Consider the following 24,144-nt stretch of genomic DNA (forward strand, 5'->3'; position numbering starts at 1 on the left):
TCTCATGAATAAATAAATAAAATCGTAAAAAGAAAAAAAAAAAGTTTTTCACAGAATATCTCTAAATTGTAAAAAAGTCAATGGGAATATAGGATTCCCTTTTAAGAATAAGACTTACAAACAACTAAAATAGGAATGACTATATTGTGTAACGCTTCATTCATTAAAATATTAAAGCTGTACTAGCTCTTTTTTCACTTACCTCTTTGCTTGGTGACTGAATACAAATGTCTCCTACTTTAGGTGTTGAAAAAAGCACTGATTTTGTAGAATTTGTGCTAAAATCATTAGCAAAACCTTTTAAAAAAGCAAAAAAAAATTTTAATAAATATGCTATCAAATCTTTTGGTTACTACATGAAATGTGAAGAAGTTTGTTGACTCTTTAAGTACAATTAGTTAAAAATTAAGTACAGACATCACTTCAAGTGTTCCTAAAAGGTATCAGGAACTGAAAAAGGCAAACAACATTCCTGAAGAAATGGTGTGCCAGCTCTTCAGGGCTTATATAAAAGAAATATTTTTTTCACTATCTATGTCTGTTTCTTTGATTGATCCAGTCTGTTATTTCAATACATTCTGACGCTGACCAGCACTTCAAAAAGTTTTTGCCATAATTCACTGTTTCTGTAGAAAGAACTGCAAATCATCAAATATTCTCTCTTAGGGATCCTAAGAACCCTGCACATTTATTCCCATTACATGAAATACTTCCTTTTGTGTATGATAATTATTTATGGACTCCCACACTACAGGAATCTAGTGTGAACTAAAAAAAATGACAAATTATTCTCATGTTTGTATTATAACAAAAGGTACATAAAGGATTGCTCGTGTACTCAAAATTTCTGGGAAAATACTTTACTTATATTTAAATGTTAGAAGAACACACTTGCTGAATTTAGTATCAATACGACAAATTTATATTTTCATCCAACCCAACCATCAAAGTCCAACTCGAAGACACCTTACTTTTTTCTTCAAAACAGTCTTGTAAGATTTCCAGTATGTTCTGGCCTTCCTTCGTATTAATGGCAGGGGCTCTAATAAAAGAAGGAATGAAGGGAAAATGTTACACCTCATTTCCAGAAGATATGTGCTATTTGTGTTACCGTCTACTTTGAAAATTTCATATCTCATTATAAAATGCTATTTTACTTAATGGAAAAATATCATCTTTACTATCTGAGGACAAACCAAGTATTTGAGAGTCCAAGAGTTTCCAGAAAAATATCTGAAAGCAGTATGTCGTTATCTCCATTAACAATTAGATTCCTTGTTATCTAGGAAGGAGCCACATCTAAAGCCATTTTAGACTACTACTATATCTAAAGAATATAAATTTTTTGTAACAAATTTAATCAGTACTAAAACACTTCTTTAAGAAAAACTCTCTAGGGGCACCTGGGTGGCTCAGTGGTTGACTGTTTGCCTTTGGCTCAGGTCCCTCCCCCACTGGGAGCCTGCTTCTCCCTCTGCCTATGTCTCTGCCTCTTTGTATCTCTCAATATTAAATATTTTAAAAATAAAAATTAAAAAAAAAAACCTCTATGTTCATTGGTCCTAACAGTTCCAAGTAACAGTCTTCCCTTCAAGTTCTCAAATGTACTTTTGATTTAATATTATTAACCTTAACAGCAGCTTATGAATCAGTATAAAATTTTAATTGTAGTTTCACATGCAATTGTAAGAAATAATATAGAGGAAATCTCTTGTTCACTTTATTTAGTTTCCCCCAGTGGGTAACATTTTTTAAAACTATACTATACTACCATAACCAGGACACTGGTATCAATACAATCTACTAATCTTATTTAGATTTCTCCAGTTCTACATATACAGTTGACCCTTGAACAATACGGGTTTGAACTGCATGGGTCCACTCATACAACATAAAACAGCACAATTTTTTGGAGATTTGCAACAATTTGAAAAAAACCAGAGATGAACCACACAGCCTATGAATATGAAAAAAATTTAACAAAAAGTTAGGTATGTCACGAATGCATAAAATACATGTAGATACTAGTCTATTTTATCATTTACTACCACAAAATACAAATCTATTATTAGAAATCAAAATTTATCAAAATTTACACACAGAACATACATGGTGCTATTTGTAGTTAAGAGATATAAACAAATGCAAAGATACAGTATTAAATCATAACTGTATAAAATTAACTGTAGAGCATGCCATACTACTGTAATAATTTTATTGCCACCTCCTGCTGCTATTGTGGTGAGCTCAAGTATTAGTGAGAATCCCCTTAAAATGTCATCTAACACTAATCATCTCTGAGCGAGGGATTCATCTTCTCCAATAAATCATGTATTGTAGTAAAAAGTGATCTCTCGCAGTTCTCCTAGTTTTCATTATGTTTAGTCCATTACCATAAACCCTAAATAACACATGGGGATCCAATGAGGTACCACTAGTGATGCTGGAAGTGCTCTCAAGAAACAGAGAGACGTCATGACATTACAAGAAAAAGTTGAATTACTTGATATATACCATAGACTGAAGTCGGCAGCTGTGGTTGCCTACCATTTCAAGATAAATAAATACAGCATAAGGACTACTGTAAAAAAAGAAAAGGAAATTTGAAATTTGTGAAGTTATCTTTGCAGCTGTACCAGCAGGTACAAAACCTTGCATTTTTAAAAATATCTTTCTATCTTATACTGAAAATGCAGCTTTTATGTGGAAGGTATAAAGACTCTATTATGGTTTGAGAAAAAACAAAGTCTATTATGACAACTTAAAGCAAAAGGAAGGTGAAGGATCTAAAGCTGGAGAATTTACTGCCAGCAAAGGATGATTTGACAATTCAGAATGGAAGTTGGCTTTAAAAAAGTTAAAATAACAGGAAAAGAACCTTCTGCCGAACAAGAGGCAGCAGAGGAGTTCCCAAATGCCACAGCTCAGGTCATAACCTGAGGGTCATAAGATTGAGCCCTGCACCACTGCACGAAGTGTGGAGTCTGCTTAAGATTCTGTCTTGGTGCATGGGTGGGGCAGTGGTTGAGTGTCTGCCTTTGGCTCAGGTTGTGATCCTGGGGTCTTGGGATTGAATCCCACACAGCGTCCCTGGAGGGAGTCACCTTCTCCCTCTGCCTATGTCTCTGCCTCTCTCTGTATGTCTTTCATGAATACATGCCTAAAATCTTTAAAAAAAAAAAAAAAAAAAGTTCTCTCTCTCCTCCTCTGCCTATCCACTGCCCCCACCACTGTCGCACTCTCAAAAAAAAAAAAAATCACTGAGGAGGCACCAGGATAGTCAGTTGGTTGGGCATCCAACTTTTGATTTTAGCTCAGGTCATGATCTCAGGGTCTTGGGATTCAGCCCTGTATCAGGCTCACTGCTCAACAGCGAGTCTGCTTATCTCCCACTCTCTGCCCCTCCTCCTGCTCATGCTTTCTCTCTCTCCCTCCCTCTAAAACAAGTAAATCTATTAAAAAAAAAAAAAAAAAAAAAAGGAAATCACTGAGAAAATACATCCGCCTAAACATTTTAATGCAGAGAAAACTGTCCTATTCTAGAAAAAAAAATGCCACAAAGGACATTTATTAGTAAGAAAAAGAAGCAAGCACCAGGATTTAAGACAGAGAAGGATAGGCTAACTGTACTGTTTTGTGCAAACGCATTCAGGTTTATAATCAGGACTATCTACAAAGCTGCCAAACCCCAGTTTTAAAGGGAAAAGATAAACACCAGCTGCCAGATTTGGGGTTGTACGATACCAAGATAGCTGGGCAATAAGAAGCCTTCTTCTGGACTGGTTCTATCCATGCTTTGTCCCTAAAGTCAGTAAGTACTCTGCCAGTAAGGGACTATCTTTTAAAGTTCTGATATTGAACAATGTCACTGGCCACCCAGAACCCCAGGAGTTCAACACTGAAGGGGAGTCAAAATGGTATACTTGCCCCCAACATGATGTGTCTAATTCAGCCTCTAGATTAGGGAGTCATAGGCCTTTAAGACTCACTACACATGGTTCTCTAGGGCAAAGACTATCAAATGGAACAGAAACCCAACAGAGAGAACATTATGAAAGTCTGGAAGGATTACAGCATTGAAGATACCATTATTGTTATAGAAAACACTATGAAAACCATCAAGCCCAAAGCAATGAATTCCTGTTGGAGAAAACTGTGTGCAGATGTTGTACATGACCTCACAGGATTTATGACAGAGCCAGTCAAGAAAATCATGAAAGAGATGGTGGATATGGGGGGGGGGAAAAAAAAAGAAAGAAAAAAAGAAAAAAAGAAAAGAAAAGAAAAGAGAAAAGAAAAAAAAAGAAAAGAAAAGAGAAAAGAAGAAAAAAAAGAAAAGAAAAGAAAAGAAAAGAGAAGAGAAGAGAAAGGTGGGAGGTGAAGGGTTTTAAGATAAGGATCTTGGAGAAATTCAAGAGCTAATAGATATCACACCAGAGGAATCAAAAGATGACTTTATGGAGATCAGCACTTCCAAACCAGTACCAAAAGGTGTAGCAGAAGATGTAGAAGCACTGCCACAAAACAAATTGACATTAGACAATCTGATAGACGGTTCCAATTATTCAAAACTGCTTTTGACTTCTTTTATGACATAGATCTTCTATGATACAGGAATACAGACACTCAAATTAAGGTAAACAGCAGGACTGGTACCATATAAAACCAATTTTAGAGAAATTAAAAAGCAAAAGTCAGATAGAAATTACGATGTATTTGCATAAAGTTATACCAAGTATGCCGGCCTCTCCTGCCTCCCCTTTTACCTCGTCCACCTCTTCTGCTTCGGCCACACCTGAAACAAGAAGATCATCTCAACTCTTTCTCCTTCTCCTCAGCCTACTCAATATGAAGAAGATGAGGATGAAGATCTTTATGATGATCTACTTCCACTTAATGAATAGTAAATAATTAGCATGCCATATAATTAAAATAAACTGTGTATGTGTCTTCATGTGACATCTAGTAACTATATAGCAAGAAATGTATGAGACATTTTATGTCATCGTCATCATCATGGTCTAAGTATTTGTTGTGTAGAACATCACGCACAAAACTGCATGGAAGTGGGTAGCCCATCCTTACATAGGCATAAGGTGAATGATATTTAATATAAAATTAATCATGTTATCATACTGACTTGCAACTTTCCTTTCAAAGAATTATATTACCATACAATATATCTCTCATTACAGGTAAGTGGTTTTATAAAAGTGTAAGAATGGTTCCAACTCCATATCATACTCCATACTATAATACTGTATGCCATAAAAATTTCATAACAATTCATTCATTAGTGTCTAGACTAGGTTACCATGAAACAATCGTATCAATTATACCACACTACCATAAAGCAATCATACTGCTGCTTTTTTATCACTACCTACTATACCTGCTATAAATAAGAATTTCTTTTCCACATTATTTTTTCATATCTGATGTCTACTGCTAATATATATATAACATCTACAGTATTTTGTACCTTGTAAGACTCTATGCACATAATGATATGCATATGCATTAATATGCACATAATGATAGATGATTCCTCTTGTAAACAGACAACATAAACTTGCAGTATCAATAGAGTGCAGTACTGTAAATGTATTTTCTCTTCCTTATGATTTTCTTAATAACATTTTCTATTTCCTAGCCTATTTTATTGTAGGATACAGTATATAATATACAGCATACAAAATATGTGATGACTATTTATGTTATTGGTAAGGATTCCAGGCAACAGTAGGCTGTTAAAAGTTTTAGGGGAGTCAAAAATTATACAAGAATTTTCAACTGTGTAGGGGTCAGCAACCCTAACCCCTGAGTTGTTCAAGGGTCAACTGTATTCATTGTGTTTATGTTCATACTTAGTACTGTGCAACTGATCACATCTGTAGGTCCAGATATCACCATCAGTCAAGATCTGTACAGTTCCACACCACAAAGATTTTCTATTGCCCTTTTATAACGTACACCCACGTTTTCTTTTAGCCCCACCAAATAAGCTGCATCTTTGTAATACTACCATTCAGTCCACTTTATAGAGTGCTTTCCCCATGGCTGTCATTTAGTCAGAATTAAGACTGCTTCTTCCTGATCCATAATTTACCAGGTAAATTTCTGTCTTCTCACTGCCACTGGGGTCAATACACTGCCTGCATTAACATTTCTGTTAATAAAAAATCACTAAGTAGACTATACTTAATCAGTGGGCACAGAAATCATTATGCTAGACAGAAGTAATTTTTCCCTTCTTCATTTAAAAATTACTTTCTGAAAATGGAAATAAAAATGACCTTAAAAGCTTAAATATACAGACGCCTGGGTGGCTCAGCAGTTGAACATCTGCCTTCCACCCAGGTCATGATCCCGGATCAGGGATCGAGTCCCACATCTGGCTCCCTGCATGGAGCCTGCTTCTCCCTCTGCCTGTGTCTCTGCCTCTATCTTTCTCTGTGTCTCTCGTGAAGAACTAAATAAAATCTTAAAAAAAAAAAAAAAAAAAGTTTAAATATATAACTCACCTGGAAGGTCGGCAAAATCTTCTTCTATATTCATTTTTGAGATGATCCTAAAAGAAAAGTGAATCATCAAACTGGTGAAAATATATTCATTCAGTAAGTTTTGCCAAATGCCCATTATATTACTATAAAAAGGAATTTGTCTGGATCACCTCATATCCACTACTAAAAAAAAAAAAAAAAAAAAAAACCTCTAATTAATACCTTTAAGAGAGTTTGAAATACTGAACTCATAAAACAAAAGTGGTATACTATAAACACTAAATAGAGACCAAGAAAAACTCTTAATAATTAAAAACATGATGGCTTAAAATTTAAAAAAGCACTAATTATGAAAAAGCTAAGGATATCTCTGGGAGACGAAAAAAAAAAAAACAGGACAAAAAATGAAGAGGAAGAGGAAAATGGAAAAAAGAATAAAACAAAGATGATGCAAAAATCAGAAGGTCCAACTTCTGACCAATTGTTCATCGGAATGAACAAAGAAAAAAGAGACATACTATAAGAAAATACACAATCAAATTTCCTAAATCTAAAGGGCATGAATAGATAGCATGATAAATTTAAGAGGATCCATACCTAGGACATAATAGTGAAATTTCTGAAAAATTGAGAATAAAAAAAATCCTAGAATGCTTCCAGAAAGAAAATCATTAACTCCAACAAGGAAACAGCCCCATCACTGGGAACAACAGAAATGATAAAAACACCTATATAGACATGCTGATTTGGGAAGTCAAGAACATATCTGAGATACTTAGGATCCTATCTTTTAATAGTAAAATCAATTCTAGTTGAAAATTGGGTAGTAATAGGATGAGCAGCACACTTTAAAATGTACTACCAATACCAAATATTTACTGAGCCTCACTTTTAGTTGGCCCAGTGTAATATAAATGACTCCACCGCACATAAACACTCCTTTAACCCCCTCACACTCTTAACATCCTGAGCTGAGCCACCCTCCAGACTCCACTCAGGCTCGGACACTCAGCTCTCAGCTCGGGCCACTGTAGCTTCCCATCTTTAGGAGGGACCCCCTACCATGCTTGCTTGACCCCTCCTAAAGGCTTTCGGATTGAATTATTCAACAAGATGAAGACATCTATTAGATTTTTTTAAACCTGAGAGCAGAGATTTTGTATTAAGCTAGTTTATATTCTTCCCAGCACCTTGCCTAGTGCACTATACACCAAACACCTTTTTTTGATATGTTTTTGATATGCCAAATTAGTAAGATCGAAAACTTAGGAGATAAAAATGTCTTTCCTTGAAGGTGAGATATACAAGGATAATGATTATAGAAGGTCGACTAGAGGCATGAAAAACAAGAAATGCAGTCAGTATGAGAACTGAGACTAATTTCAACCAGTCTAAGCTTCTCAAATTCTGAAAAGCAACATCTCCAAGAAAGAAGAAATTCATAAAAGGCAAAGATCACACTGAAAAAATAAGTTTATTGACAATACCACTGATGCTATTATTGTTAATCGTAGATTTTAAATCCATGCCAACGTTGATCCAAATAAAACACTGATCATAGTTTAAAAAAAATTAAAAAGGAGAATGAAAGGACAAGCAACAGGCTGGAAGAAAACACTTGCAAAAGACATCTGATAAGGACTATTATCCAAAATCTAGGAAGGATGCTTAAAACTCAACAATAAGAAAACAAACAACCCAAATTAAAAAAACAAATGAGCCAAAGACCTTATGCCACATGTAAGAAGATGTACAGATGTGGAGAAAAGATGCTCCACATCATGTCATCAGGCAAAAGCAAAATAAAACAATGAGATACCACTAATATCTAATACCTATTAGAATGCCCAAAATCTGGAACACTGACAACTCTAAATGCTGGTACGGATATGGCACAACAGAAACTCATTTATTTTTGAATGCAAAATAGTACAGCCACTTTGGAAGATAGTTTGGTAGTTTTTACAAAACTAAACAGACTCTTACCATGACTTAGAAATCGTCTTAGAAATACTTAGAAATAACTGCTTGGTATTTACCCAAATGAGTTGTCCACACAACAGTTGTCTATACAACAATCTGCACACGGATGTTTACTGCAGCCTTATTTATAAACGCCAAAACTTAAAAGCAACCAGATGTCCTTCACTAGGTGAATGGATAAAGCATGGCACATCGAGACAATGGAATATTATTCATCACTAAAAAATGAACTGGGCAGCCCAGGTGGCTCAGCGGTTTAGTGCCGTTTTCAGCCAAGGGTGTGATCCTGGAGACCCGGGATCAAATCCCACGTCACGCTCCCTGCATAGAGCCTGCTTCTCCTTCTGCCTGTGTCTCTGCGCGCTCGCTCGCTCTTTCTTTCTTTTCTCTCCCCCCCCCCGTGTCTCTCATGAATAAATAAATAAAATCTTTAAAAAAAAAATGAACTACCAAGCCATGAAAAGACATAAAGGAACCTTAAATGTATAATGAAAAAAGTTGATTCCAACTATATGACATTCTGGAAAAGGCAAAATCATCAAGTTGGTAAAAAGATCAGTGGTTACCAGAGCTGTGCAGGGAGGGAAAGTAGGTAGAACACAAAAGATATACAGGGCAGTGAAAACACTCTATCTGATACCATAATGATATATACAAATCATTAAATTTTTGTCCAAACCCACAAAATGTACAACACCAAGACGGACTTTGGGCAATAATGATGTGTCAATGTAGTTTCATCAATTTTTTTTTTTAAATATAGTTTTATTTTTTTTTTTAATTTATTTATGATAGTCAGAGAGAGAGAGAGGCAGAGACACAGGCAGAGGGAGAAGCAGGCTCCATGCACCGGGAGCCCGACGTGGGACTCGATCCCAGGTCTCCAGGATCGCGCCCTGGGCCAAAGGCAGGCGCCAAACCTCTGCGCCACCCAGGGATCCCTAGTTTCATCAATTGTAATAAATGTACCACTTTAGTGGGGGATACTGAGAATAGGCTATGCATGTGTCCAGGTGAGTGGGTTTGGAAAATCTCTGTACCTTCCTCTTAGTTTTACTAAGAACCTAAGACTGCTCTAAAAAAAAATAAATAAATAAAACTCCTTAAAACAAACAAACAAACAAAAGGAACCGTGGGCATTTGGTAAATTTTATTCCCCTCCTCTTCCTCCAATAAAAATGGCTTTATTCTTTAAAACTCTCCCTAATGTAAACAATGTTTATGTGCTCGCGGTAAAAAGTACCCTCTATAGGATCCTTTCATACATCTTCATGCATACAAGCATACAACTTTACATAAATGCGGGGGGGGGATCACTGATGAAGATTTTCTTAAAAGGAGAGATAAAGGAGAAAATACACTAGGGCAGGTGCTGCTGTGGGTTGTATTAAATACATAGTAACCACAGGCAAAGTGTGAGATACAGAAGAGTGACTACCAAACAAACGGAGTGCGGAAACAAACAAAAACCGGGTGCCCCTCTAGTCGTTCCCACCTTGAGCACCTCTTTAAGAGCTGTCTTTCAGAAAACTCTATCAATGACATAACTTACAAATAATCTGCTCCTGCAGACCGGAAGTCCAGACTTTTGAGGTATCCCAATACTTCTACGGACAGAAAATTATCTGGAGGGCTAAGAAGTAGAGTTAAGCCAAAAAAAAAAAAAAAAGGGGGGGGGGCGGGGGGGGGTGGGAGGGAACCACAAGATTCTCTGAAGAGAAAGATGCCATCACAACCAAAATTAAAAGATATTTTTAGGGCAGCCCGGGCGGCTCAGCGGTTGGGCGCCGGCCTCAGGCCCAGGGTGTGATCCTGAGGACCGGGGATCGAGTCCCACATCGGGCTCCCTGCGTGGCGCCTGCTTCTCCCTCAGCCTGTGTCTCTGCCTCTCTCATGAATAATAAAATTTAAAAAAAAAAGAAAAGAAAGACATTTTGAGGAAACAATACAAGGAAATTAACTCCAAGAAGCCACAGCAGCGGCTAGACGTCTGGGGGCCCCCCGCCCGGAGCGACCCAGCGGGTCTTCCCGCTCGTCAGAAGCAGGAGCCTGCACTTACCAGACCCGACGCAGCAGCCATGTTCCCCCTCGGCCCCGGGGTGGGGCGGGCGTCCCCGCGGGCGTCCCCGCGGGCCGGAACTCCAAGAAGCCGGGCGCTGACCGGTCACGGGTGGAGCGGCCGGACCGCGCCCCAGGAGCGGCCTAAAGGTGGGCGGTGCCAAAACCGAGGGAACCGCGACAGGCCAGCGCGCTACCGACACTCGTCAGCCATTGGCTCGGCCCGGCCCTTCAGGAGCGCGGTACCCAGCAGCCTCCGCGTTTGAAACGGTCTGCACATGCGCAGACGGGCCGCGCCACCCGCGGCGCAGCCGTTGGGGGCCCGCCCCCTCGCCGGTCGTGCGCAGGCGCCCACGGAAGCGGCGCCGCCCTCCGCAGGCTCCGCCCCCGGCGCTCGCCCCTCCCCGCGGGCTGAGGGGAAAGCTGCCGTCTCAGTTGGCGGGACCGTCTCCACAGCAGCCTTTGTTCGCCCGTGAGCCCGCCGTGAGGCACGTGGAGGGTTCTAGTTCGGAGTGAAAATAACACCTGGAAGGATAAGAGCTGTGTGCAGAGAGATGAGTAAAGTACTTCCCTGCGCAGACGCGCCGGCCCCCGCCAGCGCCTGGGTGGCTCCGGGGTCGGGCGTCGGCCTGAGGCGCGCGGCGGGTCCTGGGCGCGGGTTCGAGGCCCTCGCGGGTGCCCTGCGTGCAGCGCGCTCTCGCGGCCTTCTGTGTCTCTCACGAATAAATAAGGCCTTTTTAAAAAGTTATGATAATAATAGGATGAGGATGACGACGATGTGCTTTTTTCCGAATAAGTGGGTAATATTTTTCATGAAGCACTGGCAAAAAGTGACCTGGGTAAATAAGACTGTCATTGAGGTATGACGCCCTGGAAGCAGCCCTAATTAAGAGACTTGACATCCGCTCAGCCATCGGTTACGTCATCTAGGGCACACTGGGGCGCCGTTCGAAGTGTTTCCTTCATAATATGTAAGGGGAGAGCTAAATTCGATGCTCTGGAGACTGGACTGTTCCATGATTCTATAAAACTTGGTGTTCTATTTGGGCGACTTAATAAAAACTTGGGTGGGAATTTTAGACAAAATACTTATTAACTCTATCAATCAAGAGTTGAGCTAATGAAGTGTTTCGACTTGTGATGATGTAACAAATGTTATCACCTGCTAAGGGTTGTTTTTTATTGTTTGTTTTTTTGTTTTTGTTTTTTTGTTTTTAGGGTTTTTATTTATTTATTTTTGGTAGGGGAAGAGGTTATATATTAACTCTGAGATCAGACTGGGTTCCCATCTACTCCACTAATTCTGCCATCGCGGACAAGTTAAACTCTCTCAAGTCCCCTGTGTGTGTGTGTGTGTGTGTGTGAGAGAGAGAGAGAGAAATAACTGGATTAACTCCTTTTAATATCCAGATGAAATGCCTGGAATATAGTAAGAATTCAATAAATAATGCCTGGTGTCATTATGGAGTTTTTTATTTGATCTAGCAGAAGTCTTGCCAGACTACAGAGTATAATTTGGTGTTGTCATATTTGGAATAGGTTATTTTTTTTTTTTAAGATTTTATTTATTTATTCATGAGAGACACAGAGAGAGAGAGAGATGCAGAGACACAGGCAGAGGGAGAAGCAGGCTCCATGCAGGGAGCCTGATGTGGGACTTGATCCTGGGTCTCCAAGATCACACCCTGGACTGAAGACGGCACTAAACCGCTAAGCCACCGGGGCTGCCCTGGAATAGGTTATAATAAAAAACTTTCATGTATTCAGTTCACATTATATGCCAATATTTTTTTCTTTTTTCTTTCTTTCTTTCTTTTTTTTTTTTTTTTTTTTTAATGCTATCCACGCAGTAACATTTCTTAGGACATTCCTATTACAAGAAGACGACGAATATCCCCATTTTACAGGCAGAACCGGGACAGTGTTTAAGTAACCTGCTCCAAATTGAAATATGATTCCAGGACACAACTGGGGATGAATGCTGGTATTCTGACTCTAGACACTGAGCACTTACTCACTCTACTCTTTTTATCTCTGAGTGAGAAATTTTAGCAAGCGCAATCACAGATATAAAAGTTCCACCTGTAAAATGATGCTCCCTGTTTCCACTGGACACAGTAACTCTCAGAGGTATTTTGAGAAACATGATATAGTATAAAATGCAGTGCACAAAGGTTGTTGGTGATGAACTGGTCTGTCCTACAGAGAAAATGGAGCAGCACCTTTATGAAAACCAAAGTTATGGAGACTCCACCATTCCTAAACAAACTTTGTAGCTCTCTCTGCATTTGCCCCACTATTTAATAGCTTCACCATGTTTTTAGCATCCAAAAAATAAGGTTGCTAGTTGAATGACCAATATTTATAAAACCCAGCTTTGTCATTATAGGCTCCCTGCCTCCCCAAAATACTTCCAGATCACTCCTTCAGAACCTCTATGGCAACTGACTAAATCTTGAAGTTTTTCATCACAACTACGTAACCTAAGTAAGGAGTGTGTGTGAGTGTGTGTGTGTGTGTGTGTGTGTAGTAAACCCAAACTGGTAATATGCCCATCAACTGGTAAATAAACAAACTAGAGTACATCTATATAGCAGAATATTCCTCAGCAATAAAAACAAGTTACTGATACATGTGACAACTCGAATGAATCTTAAAAGCATCATACTACGTAAAAGAAGCCAGACATCAAAGACAAACTGCTGTATGATTCACACATTTGTGTGACTACATAAAACTGCAAACTTTTCATAGTAAAGTGATAGGGCAAAGTGGCATTAATAAAATTGCAGATGTTCTCAGAATTTTTGCATAAAAATTATTCCACAAAAGTCAAAAGTACAAGTTAGCTAATTAAGAAAATTTTGTCAGAAAAAAATTACACTCCAAAAATCAATTTGTAAAAATTATAGACGTTGCGATTATAACTTTAAAATTTGCTAAGGTGAAATAAACGTATTTATTTATTGTATATTATTTAATATAACATTTCAATTTTTAAAAGTCTTTATTGTCAAATGTTATTACATGTGTAAGTATATTCACCTTAAGTAGCCTTTTCTGACAAAGTTATCCTCAGAAAGACTCTACTAAGACTAATTGCCACATTAGTAAAGTGTGCTTGCAATATGCAGGTAGATGGCAGCAACGTTCACAAAAACAATTTTAGTTTTTGTGGGTTAAATGTCCCCATGAGTTCTTAATTTTAGAGTGCTGTGCAAATGGCTTAATAGTTACTCTGTGCCAAGTGTTTTATTCTGAGTTGCAATTGAATTCTATTATATATACATTGTTGCTCTTAACAAGAACACAACAGGCAGGTCTGGTTCAGTAGGTAGAGCATGTGACTCTGGATCTCCAGTTGTGAGTTTGTACCCCATCTTGGGGGTAGAGTTTTACTGACAAAAAATAGTGTTTTTTTTTTTTAGATTTTATTTATTCATTCATGAGAGAGAGGGGGGCAGGGAGCCTGACGTGGGACTCTATCTGGGGACTCCAGGAGGCGCTAAACCACTGCGCCACTGGGGCTACCCTGACAAAAAATAGTTTAAATAAGTAAATAGAGGAACAACAAGTACACTAGTCTCTGGATCTCCATTTTGTAGTCTATAGTTTACTTCTAGTCAGCATAAAATTCTTAAAAAGGAGCTTTTGTCATTTAAAACACATTTAGATTCATGATGTTGTACACCTGAAACTAATGGTAATGTGTCAATCATTTTCTTTAAAAAAGAGATAAACAGGGCACCTGGGTGGCTCAGTGGTTGAGCATCTGCCTTCAGTCAGGTTGTGATCCCAGGGCCCTAGGATCAAGTCCTGCATTGGGCTCCCCACAGGGAGCCTGCTTCTCCCTCTGCCTATGTCTATCTCTCTCTTTCTGTCTCATGAATAAATAAATAAAATCTTTTAAAAAGTTAACTAATTAAAAAGTAAAAAGAAAGTTTAAAAAGCACAATTACATTTTCAAAAGCTTCATATACTTTCTGCACTATAATTTTATTTTTTTATTTTTATTTTTTGCACTATAATTTTAATCTTGCAAACACATTATCCCAGCGGTACTAGGCAAAAATTTAAATAATGAATGTTCATATATCATATGAAAAATGATATAGATATATTCATATGAAAAATGCAGTTTTATCAAACAGCATGTACTAATCTAATTATATAAAATACACAAATAGAGAAAAAGTGCCAAAAATGTGATGGTACCCATCTAAACCATGCTAATGCTGTATGGTGGAATAACATGTGATTTTCATTTTTTTCTTATGCCTAAAGACTTTTTTTTCTAAAACTTATATAAGTGAGTTTTTCATTTTTAGGAAAAAATAAATTATTTTAATTTGTCTTTATAGAACATGGGATATGTTTGTCAACTCAAGTGCCTGAGTTTCATAAGAAACATAAGAGATTCATAAAAAATAAAATGTCCAAACTGTAGCTTGCAGGCTACAGTCTTGCAGGCAAAACTATATAGATCAGTGGTCAGTTCTATAGAATAGAACTCAATAGCTTATTTAGGAAAAAAAAAAAGAATCTACCAATAGGCATTTATTAGTTTCCGGAATTGTTGGGAGGGGTGGAGAAATAATGTACTTAGGGCTTTCAGGAATGATTCCCCAAGACACACTGCAGAACCAAACCAAGAGCCAGCTGTTGCATGTACACTCAGGAAGCAAATTGAAAACTTGAGGGCAGCCCGTGTGGCTCAGCGGTTTAGCGCTGTCTTCAGCCCAGGGCGTGATCCTGGAGACCCTGGGTGAGTCCCACGTCGGGCTCCCTGCATGGAGCCTGCTTCTCCCTCTGCCTGTGTGTGTCTCTAATAAATAAATAAAATCTTTAAAAAGAAAACTTGAGAAGCTAATGCTGATGCTGGAGTCTCCAGAACCACACTGACACTGCATGATCAGGAAGTCATTGCTGTTGCAAAACTGCCACGTCTAGGAAGCCGCAACAAATAAGAAGTCTTTGTGACCAGGAAGCCTCCTTATTGCTTCCGGTTCCAGGAACACACCATACCTGACATAATAGGTATCAGAAAACTGATGTTCCATGCTTTGACTATCACCACCATGAAACTACTGATCGAATCCTGGGACTTTAGGTAGTATTGCCACAGAAAGATTAGTTGTCTACTGATCATGCTTCCCTCTAGAAAAAAAAAACAAAGCCAAATTAAGAATAAATTCTGACTCCATTCTTCCTTGCTAATATTGAATGCATCCCAACTCCAGCTGTAGAAATGTCTGGATGTGTAGTGTTTAGCTCTTCAGCCTCTGCAGTAAAGAATGGCACACTGGAAGGAGCTGGATGCATATTGAGCACCAATCTACTTTATCCCATAAGACAATGGTAGCGGGTTTTAAATGAAGGGAAAGGGAAGAAAAATGTAGACCTAAGCTTTCAATATATTGAGCTTGATATGGTTAAAACCAAAGTCATTATTGCTCTACCCTCCAAACCATCATCTTATCTGAAATTTTGAGTTTCTATTAAAGCTACCATTATGCTATGACTTCTGTCATTTAGAAACCAGTATGTGTCCTATATCTATGTGCCATTCAAAAAATATTTCTCAGTAATATAAATAATGCCCTATACTACAAAATAGTGAGAACATTTAACTAGAAAAGTTGCATCCTCAGCACAACTGTTTGTACTAAACATTGTGTTAGCAAATTAAACCACTCTGACAGACCTACTAATATCACATCTGCAACAGTGATTCTTCACCTTTTTTTTTTTTTTGGTCCCACAAGACCTAGTAGAAATATCTTTTTGAGTAATAATGACTCGCCATGGCACAAAGTATTCCACGTAGTCATTGAAATTAAAGCTGTATTCGTCAGTTATGGATTGTGAACATAAATGTTTTCAATTCAAACATCTTCAAAATTTACTGCAATGAATTTTGATGAAAATGGCAATAGAGCATCAATAAACCTTAAGTGAAACAGAGGTCAGAAATTTGGAAATATAGGAGAGGAGTTGGAGGCTCCTGTACAGATTTACTGATTGAATCTAATTGGAATAAGTAAATAGTAAAGTACTTTAGAGAGCCTTAACTGATGTAAAAACGTGCATGCATGCATGTTGAATTGCATTATAACATAAATGACTCAAAAGAGCACTGAAATTTTGGTTTTATATGAGTTAATCTTATACTCCATTCAAAGTTGTTGGATTTTATTAGCCATGTATCCGATGTGTAACAAACTCCTGTGACACAGATACTGATGATGGCTGTAATAATAATTGGACTTAGTGAACATCTAGTAGTTTGATAAGTAACATGATTGTTCTACATGGCAATGAGAGAAATCCTATGTCAACCAATGGTCATGCATATCAGAAAAAAAAGAAGCTTCTGTCACAATGAAGGCTAAGAACTCCAAAATTAGAATTATATTTTCTAGCTCGAAGCTATTCATTTAACAAATGGTTACTGCAATCTACTTCTTATCAACTTCAACTTCAGCACAATCCCTGTATTTGGAAAACTCAGTTTCCCGTTGATACAGAATGTATACCAATAGCTAAAATACAACAGAACAAATATTGAAATAGAAAATCCGCAAGATGCTATGGAATGTAGGATGAGAGCAATAAACTTTCTCCTTAGAGATGGGAAAGGCTTCAGGAAATCAGGAAATTTTCATAGACAAGGATATATTCAATGGAAGTCTTGAAGGATGAGTAGGAAGTTGTCATTTTTAACAAGAAGAAAGAAAGGCATCCAAACAAGATGTACAGTGATTGGAAAGGTATGAGGAAATGGGAAAGACCATGAGGTATTGAGACAGTTGGGAGCAACTGAAGTTACTAGAGCAGCTTGTTGGTGCTCTATATTTAGTGCTAAAAGATAAAAATGAAAGAATGAATCTCAAAAGCAGTAGAATCCATCAAAGTGTTTTGAGCAGGGGAGTGACTTGATTAGACTGCGTTTTAAATGAATCAGAGAAGGAAAAATGTGAAAAGTAGACAATTGAGAAACCTATTGCAGCTCTGGAGACAAGCAGGGAAGAAGCTGTGAGCCCAGATAAGTTAAATGGTTTGTTCAAGGTCTCAGAACCAGTTGGTAGCAAAACTGGCTTTTCTCTCAACACTCAAATTGAGATTTGATTTGATTTCTACTATGATTCCTTCTCTACAAATTCACTATTCACCACCTAAATTTTGAGAGATCTCTAAGAGCATTTCCATTGTAATGATACAGTTGTACTATGATGTTGGAAACTGGACAGGTCTAACTGGCTAATAATTCAGCAGCATTTTTGCATCTTAGGGTTTTTTTAGGAAGACATAATTTGAACATTAGTCTATTAACAATTAATGTGAGTTGCAAATAAGCAAACTAGAGAGGCTGATAAACTAGTTTTTCTTTAATTTTCTTATTTTTTTAAAAAGAGAGACATGGGCAGCCCAGGTGGCTCAGCGGTTTAGGGCCGCCTTCAGCCCAAGGTGTGATCCTGGAGACCTGGGATCAAGTCCCATGTCGGGCTCTCTGCATGGAGCCTGCTTCTCCCTCTGCCTGTGTCCCTACCTTTCTCTCTCTCTCTCTTTCTGGTCTCTCATATATAAATAAATAAAATCTTTAAAAAAAAAAAGAGAGAGAGACATAATTAACTAGGTGATTATTTCTCAGAAATACTGCTATGTTTACATTTTTCTAGAGGGATTCTTTTCTCCCATGAAACTCTCTGGCCATAAAGCCAATGACTATTTTTCTCATATTCCACCTACTACTGCCTTGCAATATACATCTCATCTCCCTCCCCTTCTTTCCATTCTCAGTTCTCATCCTTCCTTTCAGTTCCTCCCTGTTATACCAGCTACCAGCTGCCAAAAAGGTGGATTAGGTCATTCATCAAATCAGGAGGTTTTCCCTTGTCATTCAGTTCATCTTCCTATTACATTGAGACTAAAGAGTACTACTGTTTTGTCTCAAAAAAAAAAAAAAGCTGAATTTGTATTTTATCATTGGATGGTTTGAGTAATAATAGGAAGCATGCTTTGACTTACTACAAAAGCAAGGGAATAATTTTGAATCTTCAACTCCCAATTTCTGCTTCAAACATTTTCATTTTGATGATGTATTAAACATTCTGCTCTAGTTTACAGATAAGCCATCTATACTGTTGTACCTCATGCTATAGACAATTTGGCTTCACATATCTACAGATACATATCCAGTGGAACCCATACTGGCTGGGAAAACCATGTGATGTCACCATAAGGAAAGGAGGAACAGACTGGAGATTCCTGCCTTATTTTGATTTCTAAGAATCAGCTGGTCTAACTGGGGAGAATGCTCAGGCCTGGGCTATACTAAATCTAGAGTAAACCTGAAATACAGAGGGTAAAATAAGAAATCATGGAACTTATCAGGATCTCTGCAAAACATACTCGTATTCCTTCCAGTGTTCCAGTGTTGGCCTTCTCCCATCATCCCTTGCACAGTGCTAGGCCAAATCCAGTCTCTCACAGACCCTTTTCCACATGCAACTATTGAATGCATTTTGGCCCCAGTGTAGGTCTTTAAATCTCACTAGGTAACTTTAGAGACCCCATCTATGCATCATAGCATCAGTGATACACAACTCAGAAAGCATAAAAGAACAAAATAAAGTTTGAAATATTCTTTCTGTGCCAGACATATTTTGCTAAATATCTACTGGTAATTCACAGATTCAAAATTTTATTGACAAAAAAAGGAAAAAGTCCCATGTTCCCATAACTGTGGTTTGTATTTGGTGGACTATCAAAATGGGCATGGGATAAGGAACTCCATTTAAAAAATATGTATATATATATATATATGTGTGTGTGTGTGTGTGTGTGTGTCTGTGTGTGCGCGCACGCGCAAAGCTCAGTCCTAAAGGTTTACAACAGAAATAGTACTAATAAAATTATTTTGTGAAGTAATTTTTAATGAAGTTGAGTTAATTAAAGTTATGTCTCCTGGAGATAAAAATGGAAAGCAATCAATAAAAAAGGTGGAAGAAAACAAATGTGACCTTGATGACTCCTCCAAAGTCCATAATCACCACATTGGTTCTTTTCATCTGGTGATGTTAATCTTGTGTTTATTTTGCAACAGTAATCCTAAGTAATTCTAAAGTGACACAGAAATTGCCCTTTCAAAGTTGGTCTATGCCTGTTCTTTCTCACTTCACAAAAAGCAAAGGAAAAAAAAAAGTGTGTGTGTGTGTACTGTTGGTGGTTAAATATCGAGTTGGGACTTCCTCTTTAAACAGTTGCTTTTTTCCTCTCACACAAAGGAGATCTCATTTTGTTTGAGACTGGATATAGTTGAAATCAAACCACACACCAAGAGGGTATGATGGCTAAGAAGCCCCCGAAACCAGCCCCCCGCAGGATCTTCCAAGAAAGGTTAAAGATTACTTCTCTACCTTTGTACTTTGAAGGGTTTTTGTTAGTCAAGAGGTCAGAATACCAGGTAAGTCCATAGACGATAATGTTAAACTAGCAACATCTATATTAATCTAAAAGATATTTCATGATGAGTTGATATGATGTGACAAGGGCCTCCTTGTGTCTGTTGCGATTAAATCCTCTTCCTTGAGCTCAGAAATATGATGCTGATTTTGCATAATTTAAAGACAAGGTATGGCTTAAACACATACGTCTATATATATTATCTATAACATTCTAATAGGTTAATAATGTAAAAAAATTTAATAAGCTAATTCCCCCAAAGAATTTATTTAAATATTACAGAAGATTTCAGCTTAGAAGATAAAATATTTCCTATATTTTTTCTGCAACTTATTAGTATGCTTCCACGACGACGTGTACCATTAAGATAAAATATTATGACCAAAATGAAACCTTTTGCTCCTACTCTCGGTGTTTGTAGTTTACAAATAATAATAAAATTATTTTTCAATAGTAAATTTTTGGGACGCCTGAGGGGTTCAGTGGTTAAGCATCTGTCTTTGGCCGAGGGCATGATCCTGGGTCTAGGGATCGAGTCCCACATCGGGCTCCCTGTGAGGAGCCTGCTTCTCTCTCTGTCTATGTCTCTGCCTCTGTCTGTGTGTCTCTCATGAATAAATAAATAAAATCTTTAAAAAAAATAGTAAACTTTTGTAAAAATTTATGAGAATTATAAAATTGATACTGTTTAGCATTATGTATAGTTATATATTCTAAAAACATTAAGATAGTGACTTGAAAAGGTAATATGTGGGTGCAGTATGGGTAATATGTACACTAAGCTACATAAATACATTCACTGTAAGAAAATTCAAAAAGCAATTCATATTTTTTAATTGTAAAAATGAAAACTTACAATTAGTTAAAATCAGTGCCTTTAAAATACCAATTATGGAGAATTTGAAATTAATGAGAGAAATAAACATGAAAGAGCCTGTTATTAATGAAAAAAGAAATAATTAAAAAAATTTTTAAAAAATAATTTAGTTATGAAATTTTAACAGTTAAATAGTAGAAAAAAACTGTTTAATGAGAGAAACATGAAAGAGCCTGTTATTAACGAAAAAAGAAATAATTTAGGTCAATTTTATGAAATTTTAATAGTTAAATAGTAGAAAAAAACTGTTTCAAGAACGTCATAGAAATGTTTAATAATGATAATGTATATTTTTCTGAAGATTTATTAACAGAAAAATTGTGTTTGTGAAAATATCTGTAATAGCACATTCAAGGTTTTTGCAAAGATGTAGTAGTTTATACTGTTATGGGTGTTAAGCATGTATTAGTAAAATTGGCAGTTACATTAGAATATTTTTTCATTCCTCCAGTGTGTTTCTAAAGTGAATTTTATCTTGTCACAACAGGTTAGCCACATTGTTACACTTAGCCGGGAAAGGGGACTTGGGAAAACAAAATTTCTAATTTCTAATTTAAATTTGGTTATTCATTAAATGTTTATCAAAGTGTTCGTAATAACTATTTCTGATATCAGGGTTTAAAAAAATATTGAAAGAAATTCCATTGGTGTGGTTAGCAGAAAGAACAAGGATTTTAGACAATCAGTAAAACATGTCTTTACCTAATGGTTTTGTCACTTAAACAGCTTGTGATCTTGTACAAGTTATTATATCTCCTTGAGATTTAATTTTCTCAAATTATTAAAAGGGGAATAATACGACTCACCACACAAGGTACTATGCCCGGGACACAGCAGGTGCTCAATTAAATTATTCATTCAAGCACTGTTTATCATGTGTCTCCTATGTACCAAGCCTCAAACTGACTTCTAAGAATATAACACAAAGTCCCTTCAAGAAGCTTAGTTTATAGTAAGGGGTGATGACTTCTTTACCTGATTGCTACTCTACCTTTTCTTAGAGAACATGTTTTGAAATGGAAAGAATAAACTATAGGTATAAATATTTCTGATGAAATTTGCTTGTTTTTCCACTTGAATTCATAGCAATGTATCTTTTACTTGTTTGTCAAGGAGAAGAGAGCAAGAAAATGACAGTAATGTTTCCTTATAGGGGGTTTCAAGGATTTCAAAGATAACATAAAATACCTGGCTTACACAAAAGGTTAGATTCATTCTCCTTCCATTTCATTATTTTCATATTCTTATTAACATAGTAAAATCAGTTTTGAGTCCATAAGTACAGCTGACCATTAAACAGCAAGGGTCCACTTACACTTGGATTTTTTCTTTTTTGATAAATACAGTACAGTGCTGCATATGTACTTTTCCTTCCTGATGATTTTCTCAATAACATTTTCTTTTCTCTAGCTTACTCCATTTAAAGATACAATATATAATACATAGAACATACAAAGTATGTGATAAACAACTGTGTTACTGGCAAAGCTTTTTTATTTTTTTTTAAGATTTTATTTTTTCACGAGAGACAGACATAGGCAGAGGGAGATGCAGGCTCCCTGCGAGGAGCCTGATGTGGGATGTGGGACCAGATCCCAGGACTCTGGGATCACAGCCTGAGCTGAAGGCAGACGCTCAACTGCTGAGCCATCCAGGCCTCCCACTGGCAAGGCTTCTAATCAACAGTGGCTATTAGTAGTTATATTTTTCTGGAGTCAAAAGTGATACACAATTTCAGCTGGACAGGAGGGTTAGCGTCCCTGACCTCCCACGTTGTTCAAGGGTCAACCAGTAATATGGCTCAAAGGAGAGCCATAGGGCTCCAATGGTAGAGGATAGAAGCCGGGAGAAAAAGCTAAGGAAAATACTGGGATTCCTAGGCAAGCAGCAGCAAAGTGCCAGGGAACCATTGAAAGTGAGGGTGAGCCTGGGGTACATAAAAGGGTTGTCTTTAAAGAAAATGGGCTAGAGGAAGTTGGGTTGCTCTGCAGAATGTTGAGTAAGGGAGCACGTGGGTGACTGACTCAGTGGTTGAGCTTCTGCCTTTGCTCAGGTCATGATCCAGGGGTCCTGGGATAGAGTCCTGCCTCCGGCTCCCCTCAGGGAGCCTGCTTCTCCCTCTGCCTATGTCTCCGCCTGTGTGTCTCTCATGAATAATAAAATCTTAAAAACAAAAACAAAAACCTTAAGTAAGGGTCTTTGCTGAAGAAATTCATAACATTTAAGCTAAAGAAGATATAACAGAGATCACACATTTAGGTCCTTCTTAGCTGTTTTGTGACAGGGGCACTTTTAAGAATTTAAGGAACTTTGCCCCCAGGAAAAGGTGCCAACAGACACCATTTTAGATGCAATTCCAGAAAGTCCATGGATCCCAGGTCAAGAATCCATTTAAAATACATAATCGTCGTGGAAAGGATGATGTGGGAAGACTTACTTACTTAAACCACAGCAATAAAATTTTGGATTGATCCAGAAGATTTATTTGATAATAAGAGCTATTAAGAAACCGATGAAAACACAGTTCTTGCATGTGGGGATAAGTCTCAATTTCCTGGAACTGTTGGAAAGAATATAAGAGAGAGCTTGGGCAATATCTCATAGTTTATTCAATCTGTGATACGCTGAAATCAAAAACAACATGTATAATATGTCTTCTTATTACCCTGAACATTAGAATGTTGTCCCCATAATAGTATCAGAATAACATCTCTCTGACTAGTCCCTCTAATTGCCACTAACTCATTAAGAAAAATTTTAGGGCTATCTCCGTTGTGCCAGTAACCTCCAAATTTTTTTAAATAACACACTCCTTTCAAGAAAACATTTTCAAGGACAGATCTTCAATATAAGATTATTAATTTATTTAGAAATTATATATGTGTATTCTTGTACTAATACTTCAAGAAAATTGCTTAATATATACAGAAAAGGAATTAAGAAAGATAAATGAAATATAATTAGATATCCTTTTTTTTTTTTAAAGATTTTATTTATTTATCCACAAGAAACCCACAGAGAGAGAGAGAGAGGTAGAGACACTGGCAGAGGGAGAAGCAAGCTCCCCGCAAGGACCCAATCCAAGGTCTCCAGGATCACGCCCTGGGCTGACGGTGGCACTAAACCGCTGAGCCACGGGGGCTGCCCTAGTTAGGTATCCTAAAACTTTCTTCCCCAATGGAATTATCTTGCACGCCTCTGGAGTTTATGTGCCCCACCTTGGAGCCACTATACAGCATCCTACATTGCACAAAGGTA

General features: G+C 37.4%; 2 protein-coding genes across 14 annotated transcripts in view; one reads left to right on the forward strand and one right to left on the reverse strand.

Annotated features, from left to right (window-relative positions):
• The window catches only part of CENPC (centromere protein C), a 77,932-nt gene extending 67,108 nt beyond the window's left edge, over positions 1-10,824 (reverse strand). For all 6 annotated transcript variants that reach the window (XR_012007177.1, XR_012007178.1, XM_072775229.1 and 3 more), the window contains exons 1-4: positions 10,546-10,824; positions 6,525-6,571; positions 972-1,042; positions 203-297 (exon numbers count right to left, since the gene is read on the reverse strand). Coding sequence is in view for 4 of the 6 variants with exons in the window: in XM_072775229.1 (XP_072631330.1) it covers positions 203-297; positions 972-1,042; positions 6,525-6,571; positions 10,546-10,566 (234 nt within the window). In the remaining 2 variants the exon portion in view is untranslated. The remainder of the gene's footprint in view (positions 1-202; positions 298-971; positions 1,043-6,524; positions 6,572-10,545) is intronic.
• A 72-nt stretch (positions 10,825-10,896) lies between these two features.
• Positions 10,897-24,144, forward strand: part of STAP1 (signal transducing adaptor family member 1) — a 57,107-nt gene continuing 43,859 nt past the window's right edge. For 3 of the 8 annotated variants that reach the window (XM_072775236.1, XM_072775235.1, XM_072775230.1), the window contains exons 1-2: positions 10,968-11,102; positions 19,832-20,010. In XM_072775236.1, the coding sequence (XP_072631337.1) occupies positions 19,891-20,010 (120 nt within the window). In that variant the 5' untranslated portion in view covers positions 10,968-11,102; positions 19,832-19,890. Of the gene's footprint in view, positions 11,108-13,008; positions 13,032-19,831; positions 20,011-24,144 lie in introns of those variants that run through there. The other 5 variants (XM_072775233.1, XM_072775231.1, XM_072775234.1 and 2 more) reach the window with 5 other exon arrangements.

Source organism: Canis lupus, chromosome 14 (assembly GCF_048164855.1).
Source record: "Canis lupus baileyi chromosome 14, mCanLup2.hap1, whole genome shotgun sequence".
In the NCBI taxonomy this organism is placed as follows: Eukaryota; Metazoa; Chordata; class Mammalia; order Carnivora; family Canidae; genus Canis; species Canis lupus.